Genomic DNA, 22,073 nt, shown 5'->3' with positions numbered 1-22,073 from the left:
TATCAGTTATCTTTATGAGCTTCTCCAGCTCCCTAAGAGGCCAATCAAATGAGATGAACCCCAGATGTATGAATCCAACAGACATAGGCCCCCTGCTGGTGACAACTATACAGTATATGTTGTATTGGTAGATGCATTCTTATTTGCAAACTGACACAGAGAAATCATTACCCCTTTCCGTTTACACTATAAAATGGAGTTAGTAAGGATAAATGGTATAGTGAATGTTATGAATGCCCTTGTGCAAGTTACACTGCCAATCATTTTCAGTCATAACTTCAGCCAAACTAAACTGCAGTTTTCCTGCGTACCTACGGACAACGTGTACAGCATGTACAGCTCACTCCCTCTGTGGATACCTCGAGTTATTTTTGTCATGTTCGCAGTACCTCTGCTGCCCCCGCTGAAACTTCTGCAGTGCCTGTGTGTGTTGGCAACTGTTGTTTTGATGTGCCTCTTCCATTAGGGCTGACCTTGGCCCCTCAGGCCTAGACGGGCGGGGGGAGTGCAGGGAACTACTGTGTAGGGCAGACATGACCGTGTGCTTGCATCAGGGGGCCTGGATCTCTTTTTGTCTGGTGAAGAATTCCCCTTTGCTGTCCTGCCATACGCCATCCGCCATCTCCAGAGTCCGTTTCACAGTGCTGGCTTTGCAGGCGGGCTTCTCTGGAGCACTGCCTCTTTATTTTAATGGGCTAAGATGAGACACACTGGTGACGCAGCACAATGTCTCCAGAAAGAGACTTGATAATAAGGAGAGTGAAGGAGTGATGAAAGGAAGAGATGGAGAACTTAGAACATGAATAGGTTCAAAGAAAGAACCTGGCGATAACAGGGAAGGGGTGTGTGTGGGGTGTCATTCACCGAGTCCACATCCCCCCCGTGAAAAGAAATGAAATGTATTAAAGTTTTATCTTGTACTCGAACACCACGTTGGAGACCCTCTTTTTAATTCAAGGGGTTGTAGAATGGAATGGCTTTCCGTGACGGGGCTGTTATCTCAGTCCAAGTGTTTCGGTACTGCTTACTAAGGCAGAATGCCCTTCTGACTCAGTGGCCGTTAAGACATCCACCAGTGGCTCTTGCACCATAAGCAGCTTGGAAAGACAATTAATGAACACATAAATAAGGGTGATTAGTGTGAAATTATGTCTGACATCCTGACCTTTAACTCTTCCTCTTGATATCGTCAAGCCAGAATGGGCTAATTATTTACCAACACAAAAGCCTAGAAAAAAGGGATGAAGGAGTTGGTTTCAAAATGCGAGCAGGTCAATAGATAAAACTATAGTCCAGTGTAAATACACCTTCAATCCACCCAGACAGACGCACAAACTCATTACTGCCATTCTAAGGGAACAATTAATCCCACCCCTCTGGTTGGATTAATAAATATGGACATAAGGTGAACATTTGTCTTTGAAGGTTCTTTTGATAAACCACAAAAATAATTACAATTTGCCACCCTCAGAAAACTTCTGGTTATCCAATGAAATCCCTGTGATTACTTTTTCTTAAACATGAGATGAAGATTTAATTCCTTGGTGGGAAAAGAGCAGAGGCAGTACTCTGCAGCCAGTGCCTATTCTATATTCATATTCTCCATTCAAATTCCAAAGCATGCCTTTACTATTTCATATTAAACACACTGAAGTCCCCTCGTCCTTCCACACCCTCTGTTCTTGCTTGCGATAGTGCTGAGCATGAAACCAAGGACGAAGCTTGTTCCGTATTAATAAGGTGACCTAGGCGTGGTGTGCCTGTACTGAATGAGTCTGCCCCTGGCATGCAGCCCTGCCTCAGACCCCACTCTTCCTCTCTGCCCCTACAGGAAGATGCCATTTCCTTTGCCAACAAGGTGGGCTACCCGTGTCTCCTAAGACCTTCCTACGTTCTCAGGTAACTGCTCAAAAGCGACCTCAAATTTTCTCCAAAACACACTTTCTGTTCATACTCTACATAAGGATGGCATTTGTCCTATTCCTTTGAGTGCCCTACTCTCAGCGCATTTGTGGATGCAAGCGTTTTTTTTCTTCATCTCTCTATTGCTCTCTTCAGTGTCCATTCCTCTAGTTGTTTATTTTCGGTTCTCTTCTCTGTTCTCTCCGTATCATTCCACTCTTTCTCTCACTCCTCCCATATGTCCTCATTCTCAAGTGTTCTATGATGTTGTCTCCCCTTAGTTCCTCATCATTCTCCTCTCGGCCTCTCCCCTGCCTAGCCCTGAATCATTTTCTGTTCCTCTCCTCTCCATACTGACTCCAATCGCTTTCCCTCCATGGTTTCCTCTCCTCTCTTCTTGTCTCGTCTCCTCTCATATCCTATCGTCTCCTTTCCTCTCCTTTCCTCTCCTCTCCTCTCCTCTCCTCTCCTCTCTTCTCGTCTTGCTTATCTCGTCTCCTTCTTCTTCCCATCGCCTCCCGTCGCCTCCCCTCTCCTCTGCTCTCCTAATCCCTACTCTCTTCTCCGGCTCTTCTCTCCTCTCCTATTCCCTGCTTTCTTCTCCTCCTCTTCTCCTCTCCTCTTCTCTCCTTTGTACTCATTCCAGTTTTCTTTCTCTCCATAGTTTTTCTCTCCTCGTTTCCTCCCCTACTCCATACTCTCTCCTCTCCTTCCCTTCACTCTGTACGGATTCTGTTCTATTTCCCTCCATTGTTTTCATTTTTCTCTCCTCCTCTCCTACGCCCTTCTCTCCTCCTCTCCTACGCCCGACTCTCTCCCCTCCTTGATCCTCTCCCCCATCTCATCGGTGCTGATACCATGCCCTCAGGCTAGTGTGAACTCTCTCTTATCGTGTCCCAGCATCAGAGCCTTTTAGATCTTCTCATCTTGACATCCAAGCTAATGGGTTTTGAGTGTTTTATTTCCTGCAGTCTTTGTACACAGAAATAGAACCCCAAAACCTATGAACACCCCGCATTGCTCATTTCCAGGTTTAAATAAAAACATTTTCTAGACCAATACATTAGCAATGGGTAAGTCTAGCAAATGCATTGCTAGACTCTCTGTACTTACCGAATACACCACCTTGGGAATCCCACAAATGCATATGATTATTTGAGCACTGTTGAACTTTAAATGGTATTTGTAATCATTCCAGAGGGAATGCAAAAATCATATGTAAAATAAATCGAGACGTTATTGCGTGAATGAATGCTTTAGTGTAAACGGTGGTGATGAGCTCCCCGTGGTGTCTTTACAGGGCTTTTACATCGCAGCGTCACAATGGTGGCTGCTATTTTGGATGCATAGGACGGTTAGAATGTTAGTTATGTTGATAGTAATGGTACTTTGGTCATTATTTATTAATTAATCATGAATATAAGCAAAATAACGTTTTCATTAGCCTAGGTTATTGTTTATTTACTTTGATTTAAGGGATTATAGTACTAAAACTCTCTTGATTCTTCTCAACATTGCAGACTACCGAAAAAGGAGAATCCCAAGTTGCATTCAGATTTACAAGCCCCTTAGTACCTCGCCTCGTCCCTCTTCCTCTTTGTCTGTCTGTCTGCTCACTGTCTCACCCAGCCTCTGTCCTTTCCATTTTCTCTCTAGTCTCTCTATCTCCTCCCTCCTCACCTCCCTTTAACAGGTGGAGGGCCAGGCAATCTAAAACCGAAAACAACAACATATAATAATGTGCTGAAATGTGCTGTTTTGAATACTAAAAAGACTGTGGTGTGCGCGGACCTAAATATATCAATTTAATCTCCATTAATTCATTCAGCCTCTCTTTCCTTTTATTTCTCCCTCTGCCTCTCATTTCACATTCTCAGCTATGTTATAAAATATGTAGCATGTCCCTTATAATGATGCAGCAGACGGATGCGTCTTCCTTTCTATCTCTGGATGGGAAACAAACACAGTGCTGATCTGTTTTCACAGCGGCTCTGCCATGAATGTGGCTTACGGAGAGGAAGAGATGAAGCGCTTCCTGGAAGAAGCCTCTCAGGTGTCCCAGGTGAGCTGCGGTACTAGCCCCTGTGTGTGTGGGTGTGGGTGTGTAGGTGGGTGGGTGGGTGGGTGGGTGGCTGGGTGGGTGCCTGAGATGGTGTGTGAGATGGTGTGGGTGTAAGTGTGTATTCCAGATTTTGTGGACAGCCGAGGCTGCATAATATATTTGATCAATATCATTATATGAATTGCATAACAAAACAGCAAAAGCTGTGATGTGGGCTCTTTTGGAATACAGAGCCTATTCCTTATATATTCTTTTAGTCCAGAATAAGTCATTTTTTGTTCCAACTTGTTTGGTTTATCGCATAAAAGGACCTGATTGATTATTTTACCCTTATTAAAAGTTGAATGTACTGAGCACAGTACATCAAACTAATCTCTGTTAAAAAGTATCTTGAGTATTACCATTTGTTCATGCGGTCTTTCCCTTTTCTTAGGCGTGTCATTATGTCTGTTTCTTTTTCCCTCGTTTATCCAGTTCTGTCCGAACCCTAAACCCGGGGGGCTGGCGTTCGGTATTCTTGTATGTGCTGTTGTTAAGATGTTTCTGTGTCTTGGCCTCTGTCCCCCAGGAGCATCCAGTGGTCATCACCAAGTTCATCATTGGTGCCAGAGAAGTCGAGGTGGACGCAGTGGCGAAAGCGGGCAAGGTAAGACCTGCACAGTTGACTTAGTTAGCTGTCACTGCCTTGTCTCAGGTATATGATGACTAGCTATAGTGGATCACCCTTAAATAGGGTTCCTGGAAACGTTAGTGCTGTAGCTTACTGAAGCATCAGCAAAGCTTCTGGGTATCATTTTAAATGTCAATGATTAGCAAACACAAAGGCTGTTTGCAAGCCTTAATTCCCATTGGTTGCCCATTCCAAAGCCTATGGCACCTGATCGCTGAAGCGGTCCACACATGATGAGCAAAGCGTTGGACACTCTGATGTCGGGTGTTCAGAACATAGCCAGGCATCAGAACTAAGAAAGCGGCTGGTGTGTAGACCCAATTGATTTTTTTAACCTCAAACAAAGCCTGGTTTATTATTCGGTTGCTTTTTGAGTGGTCAGCGTCAAACAGGACAAAACTGTAAAAGTCGTCAGAAAAACGCTAAACGAAAGCCATTCTTGAAACAGGGATGTGTTGGAAGAAGTAAATAGCCGTAGGATTGCAGTGGGCAGCAGTGAGAGGCCTATCTAGTGCATGCTGGGGGGGAATCGAGATGAGAGCGTACCTTATGTTTCAAGCCACAGACCAGGGAGTTACAATGAGTCCCTTCATAGAAGGGCATTGATTACTTTTACACGATTGACCGAACGACCAACAATGATGAGACGGCATAGAAAGTAAGAAGTACAGTAATCTATGTCGAATGAACGTTTCTTGTATGAAAGCAGCGTATTGATCTTTCACTGCCTGCCTTTTTTCCCCCTTGATTTTATCGGAATTTCATACTCACTTAATCGTGTTATTTAGACAAACATTAAAAGTAAACAAGATACGTGAGTTACATTTTTCAAAATTCAGGCATTGGCGCAGACAACCCATTTGTGGTTCCACTCATCATTTACATAGAAACATACAAAATAGGTAAAAATATATGAATAGTAGATGCAATTAGATAGAAACATATCAAATAAACAAAACGCTGACAAAAAATGAAGACCCAATGATACAATGCAGACAGAGACAGATATAAAAACCAACCAAGGGATACAAAGTAATATTACAGCAAACTAGAGATACCATGATATGATATATGTGGCACGGGCTCCTCTGTATATCGTGGTTTTGCAGAAGTGTGGTCCAATATATAACCCTTATTCCCTCTAAATGTATCCATCAGGCGTAGGCTGAAACCCCTCAGCATGCAGAAAACAGTTTGCTCATCATTTACCATAGTTAAAGAGCATTTATCTAGTAGCTAAAGAGCCCATTTATTGAGGTTATGCATCTTTCCTCCACCAGCAGCCTTGTGTTGCACAACTCAGAAAAGCAGCTCAGAAAAATGTGTCTCCAATTCCATTTAATTCCACCTTCTCACAGCGATCCATCACATTTCCAGCCCCAGCCCTCCCTGCTTTGTAGCTCTGCCGTGTCCCCCGTCGTCTGTTATTTTGCTGTGTATATGAAGGCGAAGCGGCAGACACACTCACTCTCCCTGCGGTTCACTACGAGAGCAGGACACTTTCCTTCATCTCCAGTCAAAAGACATTAGGCCCTTGACAGACCTGACGAGGGGGGTAGAAAGAATGAAACCGATACCAGGGAGACGAGGCTCGAATCAACATGACGTAGCTCTCCTATTAGATTGCCTCAAGAATTGTTTCATGGGGGTCTCGAAAATTCATGCTTTTTCCTTGACTCTTTATCTTGTATCTTGGCTTAGCTTTGTGTTGTCTTGAGTTTCATTTATTATAATAGTATGTGTAGTATGAAATGATCCACTTGTTAACTACTACATATACCTACAAGACGCTTGGTGAAACAGGAATGTGAGGACTGTGTGTGCGTGTGTGGTTATCTTTGACCTTCTTTCTAGTGTAGAAGAGTTGTCAGCAACCATGGGCCCCTGAGGACCCTCAGGGGCCCAGTGCAGTTATCCAGGGCAGTTAACCTTCTTATGGGTTAACTGCCCTGGACAATTTCATCTGACAACACTCTCCACAAGTGCAAGAGATCACCTTACAACCATTTTTGGTCAGGCCAACATTCTTATACGACAAATTTCAATTTGATATTCACTCCACTGCAGTATTGCTACCCAAAGTAGCTGGCATTTGATAGATGCAACCGTGCAATGTACTTTTCACTAGAAACTGTGTTAGGGCATGTCGTACAAATAAAACGATTATGAAATAACAGACATTTTTGCCATCATCCTCGATAGGACTTAACTTCCTTCCTTTTTCAAGGCGAATCCGCCCTTTTAAAATATAATTGAAACAAGCAAACAGGATGTTTTGTGCAACAGAGTAAGACGGGGAAAGACATTATTTAAGTAATGTGGCAACCTCTTCGAGAATTGCCAATTTAGAGGGATCTTTACGTGAAAAAATTCAACACTCCAGAATGAGTAGGGCCTTCGAGTAATACCTCTCCTTTTTCTTGTTAATAATAATGTGGAATGGCCTGGTAATGTTTTTTCTTTGACATTAAATTCACGTACAGGCAACAATTTCTGTTAGTCCTGGAGTGGTACTTTGCGTGTGTGCGTGCCTGCATGTGTGTGTGTTGCTGTGTGTGTGGTTTTTGGATGAGTGAGATGATTTTAGGCCTTATCGGAACAGTGCTGATGAATGGAGCAGCTGTTTAAATGTGCAAATGACACGCTGCACACACACATTTACACACTCACACACGCACACACACACACATACACGCACACACACACACACAGACACACACACACACACACACACACACACACACACACACACACACCACACACACACACACACACACACACACACACACACACACACACACACACACACACATACACTAACAAAATCTTACTCAAACCTCACTCTTGTAAAAAAGGCAGTCATTTCACCTATTCATGTTTAAGAATGGAAATAGTATCTGACTGTAAGGGTCTGTGTGTGACTGCTGACTGTTCCAGGTTCTGGTCCACGCCATCACAGAGCACGTGGAGGATGCTGGCGTGCATTCAGGTGACGCCACCCTGATGCTGCCCACTCAGAGCATCAGCCAGGGGGCGCTGGAAAAGGTATGAACACAGCTCACACATTCAATATCAAACATCACAGACACAGTTCATATTCCCAAGCTAGAAATTAATCAGTTCCCCTGCAACATACAGTTGTTATTTCGTAGACACTTGTAGACTCATATGTTGAGTATGTTTAGCAGTTGGGTTCAGTGTGTGTTTTTCTTCTTGTCATCAGGTGAAGAATTCCACTCGGAAAATCGCTCAGGCCTTTGAGATCTCAGGACCCTTTAACACCCAGTTCCTGGTGAAAGGCAATGACGTCATGGTAAGTAACAGTACCCAACCTGTCATATCCTACCCATTGGCACTTTGATCTGTGGCATTCCCTTGATCTGTGGCACTCATGTTTTAATATTGCACTTTGATTCGTAGATGTTGCCCATGTGTGTTTGAACACGATTGACCTTGATTTGTCTTGTTTTAACGCTTCTGACACTGAATATGTCTGTATGGGCTGGAAGTGTATTTTATGAATGAACTGTGTATTTAGCGTGTCTTCCCCGCTTGTCGACCCCGCAGGTTATCGAGTGTAACCTCCGGGCCTCGCGCTCCTTCCCCTTCGTGTCCAAGACCATCGGCGTGGACTTCATCAACGCCGCCACCAAGGTGATGGTCGGCGAGCCGCTGGATGAGGCCAGCCTGCCCTCGCTAGAGAACCCCATCATTCCTGTCGACTACGTGGGCATCAAGGTGAGCGATGGGCCGTTAAACCGCTAGGCCGTGATTGGTGTGAGTGGTAAAAAGGAATTGGCTCTTGAATTTGCACGTAAAATCCAATATTAGTTTTTATTAACGTGATGTCCGCTGGTGTTACAAGAGAGCTGTCACACACTGCGATCGGTACCTCTGTTGAGTTTTTTGTGTGTTTTACATATATGAGAAAACAGCAGTTCTACAAAATAAGGCTAGTTATCAAATCAAGACGGGCACCCGCCCACACATTTATGAGACATTGTTATGCAGCGTGTGTGTGAAAGTGTAAGCGTTTTAGTGAAACAGAGCAATTGTGTTCAGAGACTGGAGGCCCCCCCACGCCCATTACTCTGTTCAGCCTGATTTCTGCTGGGGTGCGTGCGACTACCGTTATGTGGCACGCTTTGCGAAACAATTTGATAAGTCAAGCAAGCTTTTCACTCGCGTGCCCAGCCACAGTCCAATGATAGATCCTCTTTCAGCCCAGGTTTGCCTGGAAACAGACCGAAGAGAGATCTTAGGCAATTTTTTAAAAGGTAATCGCCACTTGTCACCGCCTTCATGTTAATAACGGAGTCCCAGGTCGGGGCGTCATTCAGTTGAATGTGGCGGCGTGGTGGCAGAGCCCCACCATGAGGAGAGCCCTACCAGCAAGACATCATTATAAGGAAACGGTGTCAGATCGCGTAACAGAAGGCAGCAATTACGGCTTCATCCCTGCAGATAGGCGCATTGCAGTGGAAACAGAGGGGGTGATAACAGCCAGGCCTGCATTGGCGCTCACCTCTCAGGTTGGGTGTGTGTGTGTGTGTGTGTGTGTGGGAGGAGTGTGCATATCGCCCAGCTGTTCCAGAAGCGATTTCCCTTCCGAAAGTCATTTCTCCCTCTAATTACAACGGCAGCCCACTGACAATGGCCGCAGTCGAGAGGCAATCGCGCAGGCATAATCCCCCCCGCCCGCTCAGTTGAAGTTTTCAATTTCTGCCCTGCACTCTGGCGGTGAATATTAAACGAGGAGAGGCAAATATTTCCCGACGCCGGGCTCAGGAGAAAATTTGCCAGAGTTTACTCCTGAGTCAATGAAAGGATCTGCCACCTCAAACTAATCATTAACAATTCACGCTTTTGGATGATGTGTGTTGTGGCTCCCCCTTTATTTCTGTTGGTTGCTCGATTTTTTTGGAAGGGAACCATTGTTTTTCAATGAAGTCTTTCCGACAGTTGACAGCAGCCATTTCTGCCTTTGTAATTGATTTAAGTTGGTTCAATTCAATTTTATTTGTACAGCCCTTAATCACAAGTACAGTCTCAAAGGCCTTAACAGGCCATATATTTATGATGAATTGTTGCTGCTTGTTACAATCCCATTTCTTTCTGATGATTAAATAAATATAGTTTATTCAGAAAATGTAGATGTTTTTTGTTTTTATCCTCTTCCTATCTCTCTTGTCGGTTTGCCACCACTTTTTATTTGTCCCGTTGTTGGCAACTTTCTCCCTTCAGTCTTATTCTTCTTTAAAATAGGGTTCTGCAATGCCCAAATCCCTCAATGCCAGGACTAAGCCTGTTCAAACAAGGCCTCCTGTTGCAGCTTGGGGCTCCTCGGTAACATACAGGGCCCGGGCAATCCCGCACAGCTCAGCGGCTCCCCGGGAAGAACCAAAACTGATCCGTTCCTCAACCATGCCTCAACCCATAGTCACTGCACAGTGATGTCTAGCAACTAACAAGTCCCCTTTGTGCAATTTCTGGCTTATGTATACAGATGTACAGCAACACCAGCACAGCAGTTATCCACGGCCCTGGGTTCAGTGTCTGTTGGCGATTTTGTGTGTGTTTGTGTGTATGTGGCAAGGGGGTTGATTTGGTGGCAGATCAGATGGGGGTTAGCCCTGACATACATGAAGAGAAAGCCAAAGGAAAACGCTCCCTCCAAAGGCAAACGGTTCCATTAGCCATGCCCTGGTATAAGCCTTATTCTCGGAGCGGCCATCTTGGTTCAAAATGCTAGCTGGATGGGGATAATGCATACAGATTTTCATTCATTTCCCCACCCAGTGTGAAAAACACATAGAGACATGGAGACATGTATCATGTCGCTATTTTTTTTATATGTGACAAACCTCCCTAGCGAGAAGAAAAGAAAAATCTCACAGAGACGTCTCACTTTATTTACTGCCATTTTCCAGGCGAGCTTGTCTGGAGCGCCAAGATAACATTGTTCATGTTGTGACATTTCCACATCTCTATCTTAATGCTTATTCACAGTGGGCAGTCATCGCATGGGACAGGGGGAGTGTATTTGGCTCGTTTGTGTATACCTGTACACTCCCGCATTGATTATTCTATGAATTATATGTATGTATGTAAAGTATATTTATCTACAGTAAACACAGTAATAAATACAGTATATTTAAGCAATAGATCACGCCAGGCTGTGGTATGTGCTCATTATACCACTGTTAAGGGGCGTTGTCCGGCCCCGACGCGCAGCGGAGGGCCGGCGACCCCCTTCACAGTGGCACAGTGGCGACCCCCTTCACAGTGGCGCGTCGATGCCGCTATGCATCGACGGTCGCTATGCAACACACTTTAGCGTCCCTCCGAGAGAAGGCTCTGATAGAGCGGTTCGCCGGCAATTTATCCTATGGAGCAGTTCACTCGCCCACTCCCGGAGTAACAACATTTACACGCTCTCCATCATCCAACATATATTTTACTTTGTAACTGTTTCTACTTCCAGGCGCGGAGTGATATGCAAACTTTCACAAAATGATCGGGCGTCATAGCAGTTATGTATACGCTCATTATACAACAGTTGGGAACCAATCAGATCGCTGGATTTAGGTCCCCCGTTGTATAACTATATATATATTTATTTATTTTTCTTATTTGTGTATTATAAGCTGCTAAGGCAACCACAGCATTGCCAGTTGTAAAACTGGAAAAAAAACAAAACTGGACAAAAATTTAATTTCTGAGTGAGGAAGAGGATATAGCCGATGAGTGCTTCAAACGAAAAAGGCTACTGCTTGAAAAAAGGTTTGTGTGTCTCAAGGGTTGCCATTAATGCCAATTTTTCAAAAGCTTTCGGTCAGTGAGTCTCCCTCTGCTTCCTCCTGTACTTGTTGTGGCTGCAATAAGCCCAAAGCCCACAGGCCATGTCGGGGCACACGCATAATAAGGATTGGGAATTTCCGCATCATAAAATCAACCTTATTTCTTAAAGAGTTGACCAAAAATTACAACCCTGCAATGCTACGCAAATATAATGTGTACAAATAAATAAAATGTATACTAGCTTGTTTGAAATGTCAAGGTTTGACATATTTGTGCTTGTGTCTCGTTTGTTATCATTGTCTCCTACCTCACTCGGCTAACCTGGCTACCTTACGGTTATGTCTGCTATAGAAATGGGGGAGGCTGTGTTATCCATTTGCATATTGAGGTGGGTTTGTACAGGGAAAATAAACAAACAATATTGCTTGAATAAAATAAGGATGTATACGTTTTTTATGACCCTCTATGCATCATTTAACTCAAACCATTTTGCTCCATATTTTTCATATCCCAACACGCTGCCGTAGGCGTCGTGCACTGTCTCTCTGTTATTGGTGGGGTGTTTTTAATGCTAGCTTTGTCTCAGCCCTCGGTGGCAGCCTAGTTGTTCCCTCTTTTGGTGGAAATAATTTACCCTCAAGTGGCCCCTAGCCCAGCGGTACCCAACAGTGGGGCCGGGGTACCACTTTGGGTTGCTTTATATCACTGTGGGGGTCCCAGGAGATGGCTGACATAAGCTATACATGTTTGATGGTCAATTTAAAGCGAACCATTTCATAGACGTCATACGCATTGACTGCCTTATGATTCATATAGCCGTGAGCAAATTACTGTCCCAGACTATAAGCTATAGTATCACAATGCAGGATGATTTGCATCACCTGTGATTGCCACCTTCCACGCAGCACTCCCGTGCATCCGGACATCGGTGAAGCAAAAGAAAGGGCTCTTTGCCCACAATCAACAAGTGTTTCAAACGGAGCAGCTGCTGTCATGATGCTGAACGTGCACAACAATAGACCAACAATCTTTTTGAAAATAAGGCCAATCTGCCACAATGTTTATACCTTTCTGAGGGGTCTTTTTTCATTCAAAAAGTGTGAAACATCTGGTGAATGTGTAACCCCTACGCCTCCATCTTTAAATAAATAAATAATCCATATTCTGTTTATCTTCCGCCCCCTTGTCAGGCTCCAATGTTCTCGTGGCCTCGTCTGAGGGATGCAGACCCTGTGCTCCGCTGTGAGATGGCCTCCACCGGAGAAGTGAGCATATTTGGAAACACACACACACACACACACACACACACACACACACACACACACACACACACACACACACACACACACGTATCGATTCTTCTTCGCTCTCTCATTTTTTTGTTTGCACTTCCTGAAGTTCGATGGAGACGGCCAAGGTAAACATTTGTGTGGCACTGTCACGTTAAAATTGTACCGGGGGCGAAAATTGTACCGGCCTACGTCATCAGTTGTTTACATCTTGACAACCTGCCTGGCAACAGACGACTCGATCGTCTGTTGCCGGGCAGGTTGCAAAAAACATTCGGCTCATGTTTCCAAAAGACGAAGTAACATAATACAGATAACGGATCGCTAGATAAAACTTGTTTTTACTTTATATTTGTATTGTATTTAATTGTTTAATCGAATAGCAACAGACGACGCGATCGTCTGTTGCCGGGAAACGGTCGATCGCGTCAAATGACGTAGGAAGGTTCTTGTACATTCCTACGTCATTTGACGCGATCGCCTCGATTAAACAATTAAATACAATACAAATATAAAGTAAAAACAAGTGTTAACTAGCGATCCGTTATCTGTATTATGTTATTTCGTCTTTTGGAAACATGAGCCGAATGTTGTCGGCAGGTTGTAAACAACTGATGACGTAGGCCGGTACAATTTTCGCCCCCGGTACAATTTTAACGTGACAGCACACTTGTTTTTGTGTGTAGCTAATGTGTATATGTGTGTGTGTTTTTGTCTCGTTATAGGTAGCCTGTTTTGGACCAAACATTTATTCTGCCTTCCTGAAGGCCATGCTCTCTACAGGTTTTAAGCTGCCTCAAAAGGGAATTCTGATCGGCATTCAGGTAAGTCCACGGCCACGCCAGTCAGTTGGTAGAGATGGCCCACAAATAACTTAGTACGCGTGTTCTCAGAATAGGTTCTGTGTTTCACACAACTTTTTCCATTCCCTGTTTACTCTTGTATGCCGAAAAATTCATATTTTCACCGTTTCTTCCTACGGAGACCATACTTACTTTTATAACTTCTAAATCCGACTTCTCAAAGCATCGCACCTTTCACTGCTACATGTACTCCTGAAGACACCGTTTTCACCCCATTACTCTCGCTAGGCTGACAGTACAGAAGCTGCAGCTTCTGTACTTTTGTATTGTGTAATCTTGAATGAGGATGCATAGTCTGCCTTTTCTCGACAGACAACCTTGACGAAATGAAAGTATGTGTGTTGTGCAGGACTGTTGTAAGAACACCAAAACATGTCTCGTCACGTTCTGCATGTTGCTAAGTAATCTTTCTTTGCCTTTCATTTCTCATTTGTGAGAAATTTCAAATTTCGTTCACATTTAAGAACAGCAGACAAGTCCTCTGAAAGTTTTATTTTTCATGAAAAAGTAGAAATATCTGTAGTTGCTAGAACCAAGTTGAATCTGGCCATGACTTTAGCAAACGGATCCCAAAAGAGCATGGCTCTCTCGGCTTCTTGACATATAAAAATTGTGCTTTGAAGGGCATATTGGGTCCCAATGTTGCAAGAAAATTACATTCACGCACTAATCACAAATGTACCACTATATCGGGATACTGCAGATCAGTCTTGCAGATCTTTTAGATTAATGTTGAGGCTATATCAGGGCTGAAGTAGTCTTCTCGGGGGAGCATTCCTTCTTTAAAACTCACTTTCAGCTCAGCGTTTGAGATTCCAACATCTAGACAGAAATGCACTGCCCGTAAAGAATGTGTTGCTGCCTCACGCCTACCCAATGCGCTGTTTACTGATGCTCCTTTTACAAACAGAATGTATTCAACCACCTTATAAAGCTGTTGATGGGAAAATATTTATTATATAAAAACAAACAACAATCTGGAGGATTACAACAAGCTGGTCAGTTGGATATATATATCCTGCATATTTTGAGAGAAAATACCTACATCTTAAAAGGTCACATGCAATAGACTAGCATAAGGTGGTACTGAGTGGCCTTTGATCATCTGGCTGTCGGTATTCAGATCGAATATCATTTTGGATTTTGATCCAATTATATCGTACATAATGTAGCAAAAAGAAAAATACAATCTAACTTTTATTTTTTCCATCTCAAGAGTAAACGTCAAAACACATTTTACAGCGAACATCATTTAGCGAGCAAAATGTGTTTACCATCTTTGAGGCATACAGTCTTGAGTGTATTCTGTTCATTTCAAACTGACTACACTCACAGAGGAGCGTTAAGTACTTCAATCTGACAGATGATTGGAGTAAACAAATTGATCAAAAGAAAGCGGTGGGAGCAGTACTGTTAGATTTCAGCGCGGCATTGGGTGTAATCGATCCCAAAGTATTGTTAGAGAAGCTCAAATGTTATGGCTTTGCCCTGCCAGCCAGAGCATGGATCAAAAGCTGCATATCTTACAGAATACAGAGGTGTTTTGAACGGTAGCTTATCTGACATGAAACATACACAGTGTGTACACAGTGGGACTGACGCCAATAGAAACTGTTTTACCATGTCACGCATAAAAATGTAATGTTTAAATGTAACAGTTTCAAACACAACAATGTCTCTCATAATAAAAATTAATTTCAGGATTTACTAATAAACAATGACGTAACAAAAGCCTTTCTACCAACATTATAACTAACATTCCAATGCTCCTATAATTCCAAAACAGAAGCGGTCGTTGGGATGTGACTTTGTGATGTAAAAGCCCTAAAAATACTTTGGTTGCTAAAATGAGAAGAAACATATTTGTGGAAAATAGGCACTCTTCCTTTTTGTACATCACTATTTACCAATTACTACAAACACCAGCACTATCCCGACCAGATGATGGTTGAGTGGCATGGTTAGATGCTACAAAAACAGTGGTGGGAAAGCCGCAGCTTGTGCAGAACAGAGCAGCTAGGCTGATTCTCTGATACCCCAATGAAAACCAATTTCAATAAGATGCAACAGAGTTTCTCCTGGCTGCCCGGACAAACACCCAGCTCTTCGAGCAAACAGAGGTCTCTCTAAGCATTCACACACAGACACACACACACATCGTACAGTAGTGTATTGAGTAGGGCTGTAACGATACACAAACTCACGATTCGGTTTGTATCACGATTTTTGACCCACGGTTCGATACATCCCACGATTTTTTGAAATTTAAAAAGCATTTTATTTAAACAACACTTATATACCAATTAACTTAATGTAACATTTAATAACAAATAATTTGGAACACTGAACAGATTTGAACAGAAAGAATACTATTAAAGTATAGCTTAATGAATAAAGAAATAACGTGTGGGAGGATGCTTTTTTCAACTGTTTGGTTGGTTTAGTCAAATATCCTTATTAGCACTTCTTATTAGGCTATGTAGCTTAAATAATGACATAATCAGGCCGTATAGAATGCAACATGTTTAATAGCCTAACTTTCAATAGATGGAGAAAAACCTGAATGTATTGAACGTCGCAATAACGAGGCGTTACGAGTAGCATATGTGTGCGCCAGAATGGCAATGTGCGTATGCGTGTGTGAGTGACGTCAGCGAGTGAGTGGACGAGCGAGGAGAGCGAGCGGTAGCGCGTGTGTCTAGTGAAGAAGCGAACGAGTCCGGTAGAATAAAGTACCCATCCTGTCAATAATCGGTGGCCGCTTCATTCCGACCTATAAGCAGACAAACTGCCAGTCAAATCACACAAAACACTAGAGACAGGATCACACAGGCCCCTCTGGATAAATGTCGTTCATATCGCATATGAGCACTTCGACGGCTGTGGAGAAATGCGATCCTCCGTAGCCACGGAGGATTGCAGTCGCATACTTACGGCATCGATAGGAGGGGGCGCTGTCAGCAGACTATTATTTAGACAAATTATTAGCAAATTTCAATCGGACAATTTGACAGCAGAGTTAGAAAGGGCGTATCGCGCTTCTGCCTTCTCACACCGCGAGACAGGATCGTGGCTTTGAGTATCGCGATTTTCGGTTTGATACGCGTATCGTTACAGCCCTAGTATTGAGCCATGATAGTTTGTAATTCCCTACTACTGTACGTAACCAAAATACAGAATAAACCAAACCTGAATTGCAAAACTCTTAAACAGAGCCACACCTAGGCTGCCTATCCCTCTCTCCTCCTTCACCCCTCAACACTTCTTCGAACATGTAGATTGAGAAGACTAGAGTTTCAATAAACAATATCAATAATTATTCACAAGCAGGACTACAAAATGGCCACACTCAAACCATTTTTAAACATTTCACCCAAAACGGGTTTCAAACATTGTAACCCATACACCGTGTCAAAGAGAATACATTTACATTCTAACTTGGATTGTCTAATGAGGGGGGATAGGAAGATGATTTAACATGTTATTTCCTTATGGCGGTTGGCATTGAGTTGGGATACATGCAAGATTGTGGCTAGCACCGTAGCATGATATTATGGAGCCAATTTCTGCTGAACTTTGTGAGAATGGGACATTCCACTAGTTCAACATCACTCCTGAGACAGCTCTTTTACTTACCCGTACTCTTTAATTAAGTCTTACTTTCACTTCCTTATCCGCTCCCATCCGTCTTTCCCTCTCGCTCGCAGCATTCGTTCCGGCCCAACTTCCTGGCCACAGCACATCATCTGAAAGAAGAGGGCTTCAAGGTAAGCATTGAATCGTACCCGAAGACACCTCTGCGTCTAACAGTGAACACCCAGAATTCCTTGTCTATTCCTTAAACAAATAAATTCATGACTTTCTCCCCTGTGCATAAAGCCCCTCAGAACACTGATCGAAAGAGGGGAAAGTACATCTGCCGGATGCTCATCCATGTGTTGAGCCCTACCTGTAAACAATCGCACAATATCTATTTCCCCCGGAAGAGTCATCTTTGTTTCCTCTGTCCTTAAGCTGTACGCCACAGAGGCCACCTCGGCCTGGCTGGGGGCCAACGACGTGCCTGCCACGCCCGTGGCCTGGCCCTCCCAGGACGACGAGCACAGCAGTCTTCCCAGCATCATCAGGTGAGGGTCCCGTACTCACCCTCAGTCACTGCCCCCTGAGACACACCTCCACAGCACAGTTTGTGTCCGACCATACACTACAACGTGGACGCACACACACGGTTAGTTTATCTTGGCACGCTGGGCACTCTGCTCATCAGTGCTGCAGGGTAGAACCTTCTGGCTGACAGAGTCCTCCTTTGGGGGAGGGATTCATTGGCCTGGCTTGATTTCATTAACCAACATGGCAGGACTGCGATGAGTTTCAGGACTCTGCGTTTGCTTTGGAAGATTAGGGGAAAGCTAAACAGTTTAGCAGCAGATTTGAACCTGTGTGTGTGTTTGTAAACGTTGGCAAGGTGAGTTCCTACGGCTGATTGATGTAGAATGATTAGTGAAGTTGGCATAGTGGCGATGAGTGGTTCAGCAAACTAACTCTAACGCTGGGCTTTTAATGGTTATGTAGTGATTGATCCAAATAGGTTGCTGTAGTAACCAGCGACAGACCTGCCAAAGAGATTACAAAATACATGTGTGCACCTGTTTTGTCTTGCCCATCAAACATTGTGTCTGACAGAATACACAACAATGATTTACCAGCAAGGAAAAGAGGTCTACGACTAATGGCAGTCCATTGTCAATGGAACTGATTGTTTAAAAAGAACAACTCAGGTTAGACTTCATGTCCATTGTTGTCCCCAAAATAGAAATATAATAATAATGTTTATAGAAAGAAAAATGGAAAGCATTGCTTTATCCAACAGCAGTAAACAGCCTTACCTCTGATCAGCATAATTGTTATTTTGTCAATAATCATGGAAATCTCATTCCCTTTTTTGGAGGCATATTTTAATCATTCCATTTATGCGCATCATACTTAAAAAACAGTAACACATAATATATGGCAAGCGGCCTGCAGAAGAGAAACCCTGTAATTTGCAGGGTGGCGAGGTTTCCATAACAAGCCACGATCATACTGAAACACAGCCATCTGGAGCATATGTCTGGAAATGAGTTGGTGAGGAATAAGGATTAAAACGCCAACGAGAATATGTAATAGCAAAATAATCCACACACACACTCACACACACACACACACACACAAACACACACACACACACACACACACACACACACACACACACACACACAGCAATGATGGCCGTTGCATCAGCTGTAGCTAATGTTTTTTTAAACACTTAACACCTGAATGCATTGTTCAATGGGAAGGACATGGCAAGGACATTGTTTCACAGCAAGGAATGAATGCCTGTGGCATTCATGCCAATCATGTCTACGTCCGTGCTACTGTGATTTAATTAGCATACAACACTCATCTCATATCCCTGACAGGGATTACACTTGTAATTCTTGATACTTCACCTGTGTGTGTGTGTGTGTGTGTGTGTGTGTGTGTGTGTGTGTGTGTGTGTGTGTGTGTGTGTGTGTGTGTGTGTGTGTGTGTGTGTGTGTGTGGGGGGGGGGGGGGGTTTGTTTAACTTCACACTCACACAGCCCTCTAATTTTGAGTGATCATTCAGAGGTCCAGGTCCTCCATATCTGTTTGACATGTAGCTGCAGCCAGAAGGCCTGAATTAACCCAATTTTGTCTGGCAGGTGTTAGGTTTAGCCCTCACATCACTAAAATGAATATTGCTTAACCTCTACCCAAATTTGCTTGTGTGTGTGTGTGTGTGTGTGTGTGTGTGTGTGTTTGTGTGTGTGTGTGTGTGTGTGTGTGTGTGTGTGTGTGTGTGTGCGTGCGTGTGTGCGTGCGTGCGTGCGTGCGTGTGTGCGTGCGTGTGTGTGTGCAGCCTGATCAACGAGGGCCATATCGACCTGGTGGTCAACCTGCCCAATAACAACACGCGCCTGCTGAAGGACAACTTCCTGATTCGCAGGATGGCAGTGGACCACGGTGTGCCACTCATCACCAACTACCAGGTCAGCATGCTCTCTGTACCCCACGCCTGTAGGTAAACAGGCGTTTCCCCGTCACCACAGACGTCTGGGACGGGGTGCTTCCAATGTGCATGTATTGCGCGTGAGAGAGGGCGGAACATTCAGTTACATGGCTTTAGCGGCGAGAGAGGGGCTGGGACTTTCAGTTGCATGGGTTTAGTGGTGAGAGAGTTGGCGGGACTTTCCAGGTTTATGGAGCGAGACGGAGGGAGGGACTTCAGAGCATGTTTTGGAATCTGTATCATTCTTGGTGGTTTTCCTTCTTGTAATGTTTTTCTTCTTCTCCCTCTGTTGACTGTAAACTGACGTCACTGACAGCTCAAAGGAAGTAAAACATCGGAAATTGCATTGTTCTAGGCCGGTAAAGCAGTTCAACATGACCTTCTCAGCCTAGCGTGAATTCTACCGACTATTAAATTCAATTCTGGAGCAATTTACAGTTATAGACGTACTCCGGTTCCTCTAACCAGGGTTGGTAAGGCTGGTTCCATCATGTTTTCAAACTAAACCTGCATCATTTGACTTGGTTATCTATGATCATATACTGTTTGGGAATGTGGCGATTGTCTTATCATTTTCCGTTCTATTGCGTCTGCAACATAGCACCGTGGTCGTCATCGAGACGATGGCGAATAACAAATCCTTGTAAAGCGTCAGAAAAGCTCAACTCAAAAACAAAACCCTGAGGCTGTTGTGTGTCTGGCCCCGCCTCAGGTGGTGAAGCTGTTTGCCGAGGCCATCAGCTACGCCGGGGACCTGGACACCACCAGCCTTTTCCACTACCGCGAGAGAGAGAGCCAACAGAGAGAATCCAGGCGGCTGCTGCTGTAGAGGCACGAACCCCCCGCCCCCAACTCCCCCTCCAACACCACCATCAGGGGAGGGGTGACAGTCGATGGGTCCTTGGAACGTGAGGCTCATCCGGACGAATCATCCGAGACAGACTTCGTCGTCAAAGCCGCTCGTCAGTTGTAGTGTGTGTGTGTGTGTGTCTGTGAGGTCTGACCTCGGATCTGTTACACTGCGTTTCACGTGTCGACCTTTGCTGTGTTCTGTATATGTAGAAAAGGGCTTTGATGTGTGTTTCGCTGTCCTTCTGGTCCCACGGGTCAAGTGGGGGGTGGTCTGCCGACGCATCGAGAGAAAACAGCTATGTTTACAAAAAAAATTACTTTTTTGGGGGGGGCGAATAATAGAGAACATCCCTCAGGGTGGTGTTTCATTATTTATATTTGTTTACACTCCACCAGTACACTCCTCTCCCGACAGAACCCCCCCGTGTGCTGCGGGGGTAAGTTGGTTGGATCTCCTCTAAGCTGGACAGTTTATATTGATGACCTTCCTCCCAAAATCTCCGTAATTCTTGCGTTTAGCACCCTAAATATAGCCTTTTGTTGCAGGCCGATGGTTCAGTGCCTCCCTGGATATATATTTTCCATTCTTTTTCAGATTCAGATTAAAGCGAAAGTGCTTTTGAACTGTAAAAATGTATGTCGATTCACCGTTTGGAAGGTGCTAAAGGGAGCTGGCATTCAAGTAGCTCATTTTCTTTTGACCCACATTTTTCATCTGGGATTTATAAAATACTATCTTATCTTATCTCAAACGAAATAATGAGTTAAATAGGCCTCAGCCTAACTGTTTACAATTTAAGGATAACTGATCTGTTTGATGTTTACAGTGTTATGATTGCTGGTCTGTTAAGTTGTTTATGTAGCTAGCTATAGCTTTGGGACTAAATGTCCAACTGCTTTGCATTTGAATACATTGTTGTCCATCATTAACAATATACATCTATAAAACAATACAGGTGCTGGTATTGTCTTTTCTTCTATTATGTTCCTGATTCACTACGTTCCTGCGTGTGTGTGCTTGTGTGTGTGTGTGTGTGTGTGTGTGTGTGTGTGTGTGTGTGTGTGTGTGTGTGTGTGTGTGTGTGTGTGTGTGTGTGTCTTGTCTGAGACAATTTATCTATTATTTTCCTGATGCCCACTGATCCTCACCTCACATACAAGATGTACGAGAAGCTCTCTACAGATCTAGCATGTACGAGAAGCCCAGCAAGAAATATATCTGTTGTCACTTCAAAAACACCATTACCTATCGTGTATCTAAGCGTGTCCAAATGCAGTATCCACAGATGCTAAACCAAAAAATGCTCTCTGTTCGTGATAACCACACTAGCTGTTTTTCTCAATCTAAGTGGTGGAACAATTATTCAAAAAGGACCACACCAGAAGCGATCACGCTCTCGTTGCCGGTACGGTTACCTGGCAACAGTGTTGGCAACAAGGGTGTCCCATGACAATAACCCCCTGGTATGGCCCCCACATTGTGTACTGTTCAGTGGTCTCAAATCCCTCTTTGATTAAAGTGCAAGATCGTTAAGGTTAACCTTACTGTGTTGTACTGGAAAAG

The 22,073-nt window shown here is 43.9% G+C and overlaps 1 protein-coding gene across 1 annotated transcript in view; it reads left to right on the top strand.

Moving 5' to 3' along the window:
- The window catches only part of cps1 (carbamoyl-phosphate synthase 1, mitochondrial), a 45,925-nt gene extending 24,463 nt beyond the window's left edge, over positions 1-21,462 (top strand). The window contains exons 27-38 of the mRNA XM_030344175.1: positions 1,832-1,899; positions 3,889-3,964; positions 4,533-4,610; positions 7,572-7,679; positions 7,858-7,947; positions 8,202-8,372; positions 12,626-12,700; positions 13,450-13,548; positions 17,295-17,354; positions 17,602-17,714; positions 19,508-19,637; positions 20,370-21,462. Coding sequence (XP_030200035.1) covers positions 1,832-1,899; positions 3,889-3,964; positions 4,533-4,610; positions 7,572-7,679; positions 7,858-7,947; positions 8,202-8,372; positions 12,626-12,700; positions 13,450-13,548; positions 17,295-17,354; positions 17,602-17,714; positions 19,508-19,637; positions 20,370-20,486 — 1,185 coding nt within the window. The 3' untranslated portion in view covers positions 20,487-21,462. The remainder of the gene's footprint in view (positions 1-1,831; positions 1,900-3,888; positions 3,965-4,532; positions 4,611-7,571; positions 7,680-7,857; positions 7,948-8,201; positions 8,373-12,625; positions 12,701-13,449; positions 13,549-17,294; positions 17,355-17,601; positions 17,715-19,507; positions 19,638-20,369) is intronic.
- The last annotated feature ends 611 nt before the right edge of the window (positions 21,463-22,073 follow it).

This window comes from Gadus morhua, chromosome 20 (genome assembly GCF_902167405.1).
Source record: "Gadus morhua chromosome 20, gadMor3.0, whole genome shotgun sequence".
In the NCBI taxonomy this organism is placed as follows: Eukaryota; Metazoa; Chordata; class Actinopteri; order Gadiformes; family Gadidae; genus Gadus; species Gadus morhua.
This window is presented reverse-complemented; position numbering and strand designations above follow the sequence as displayed.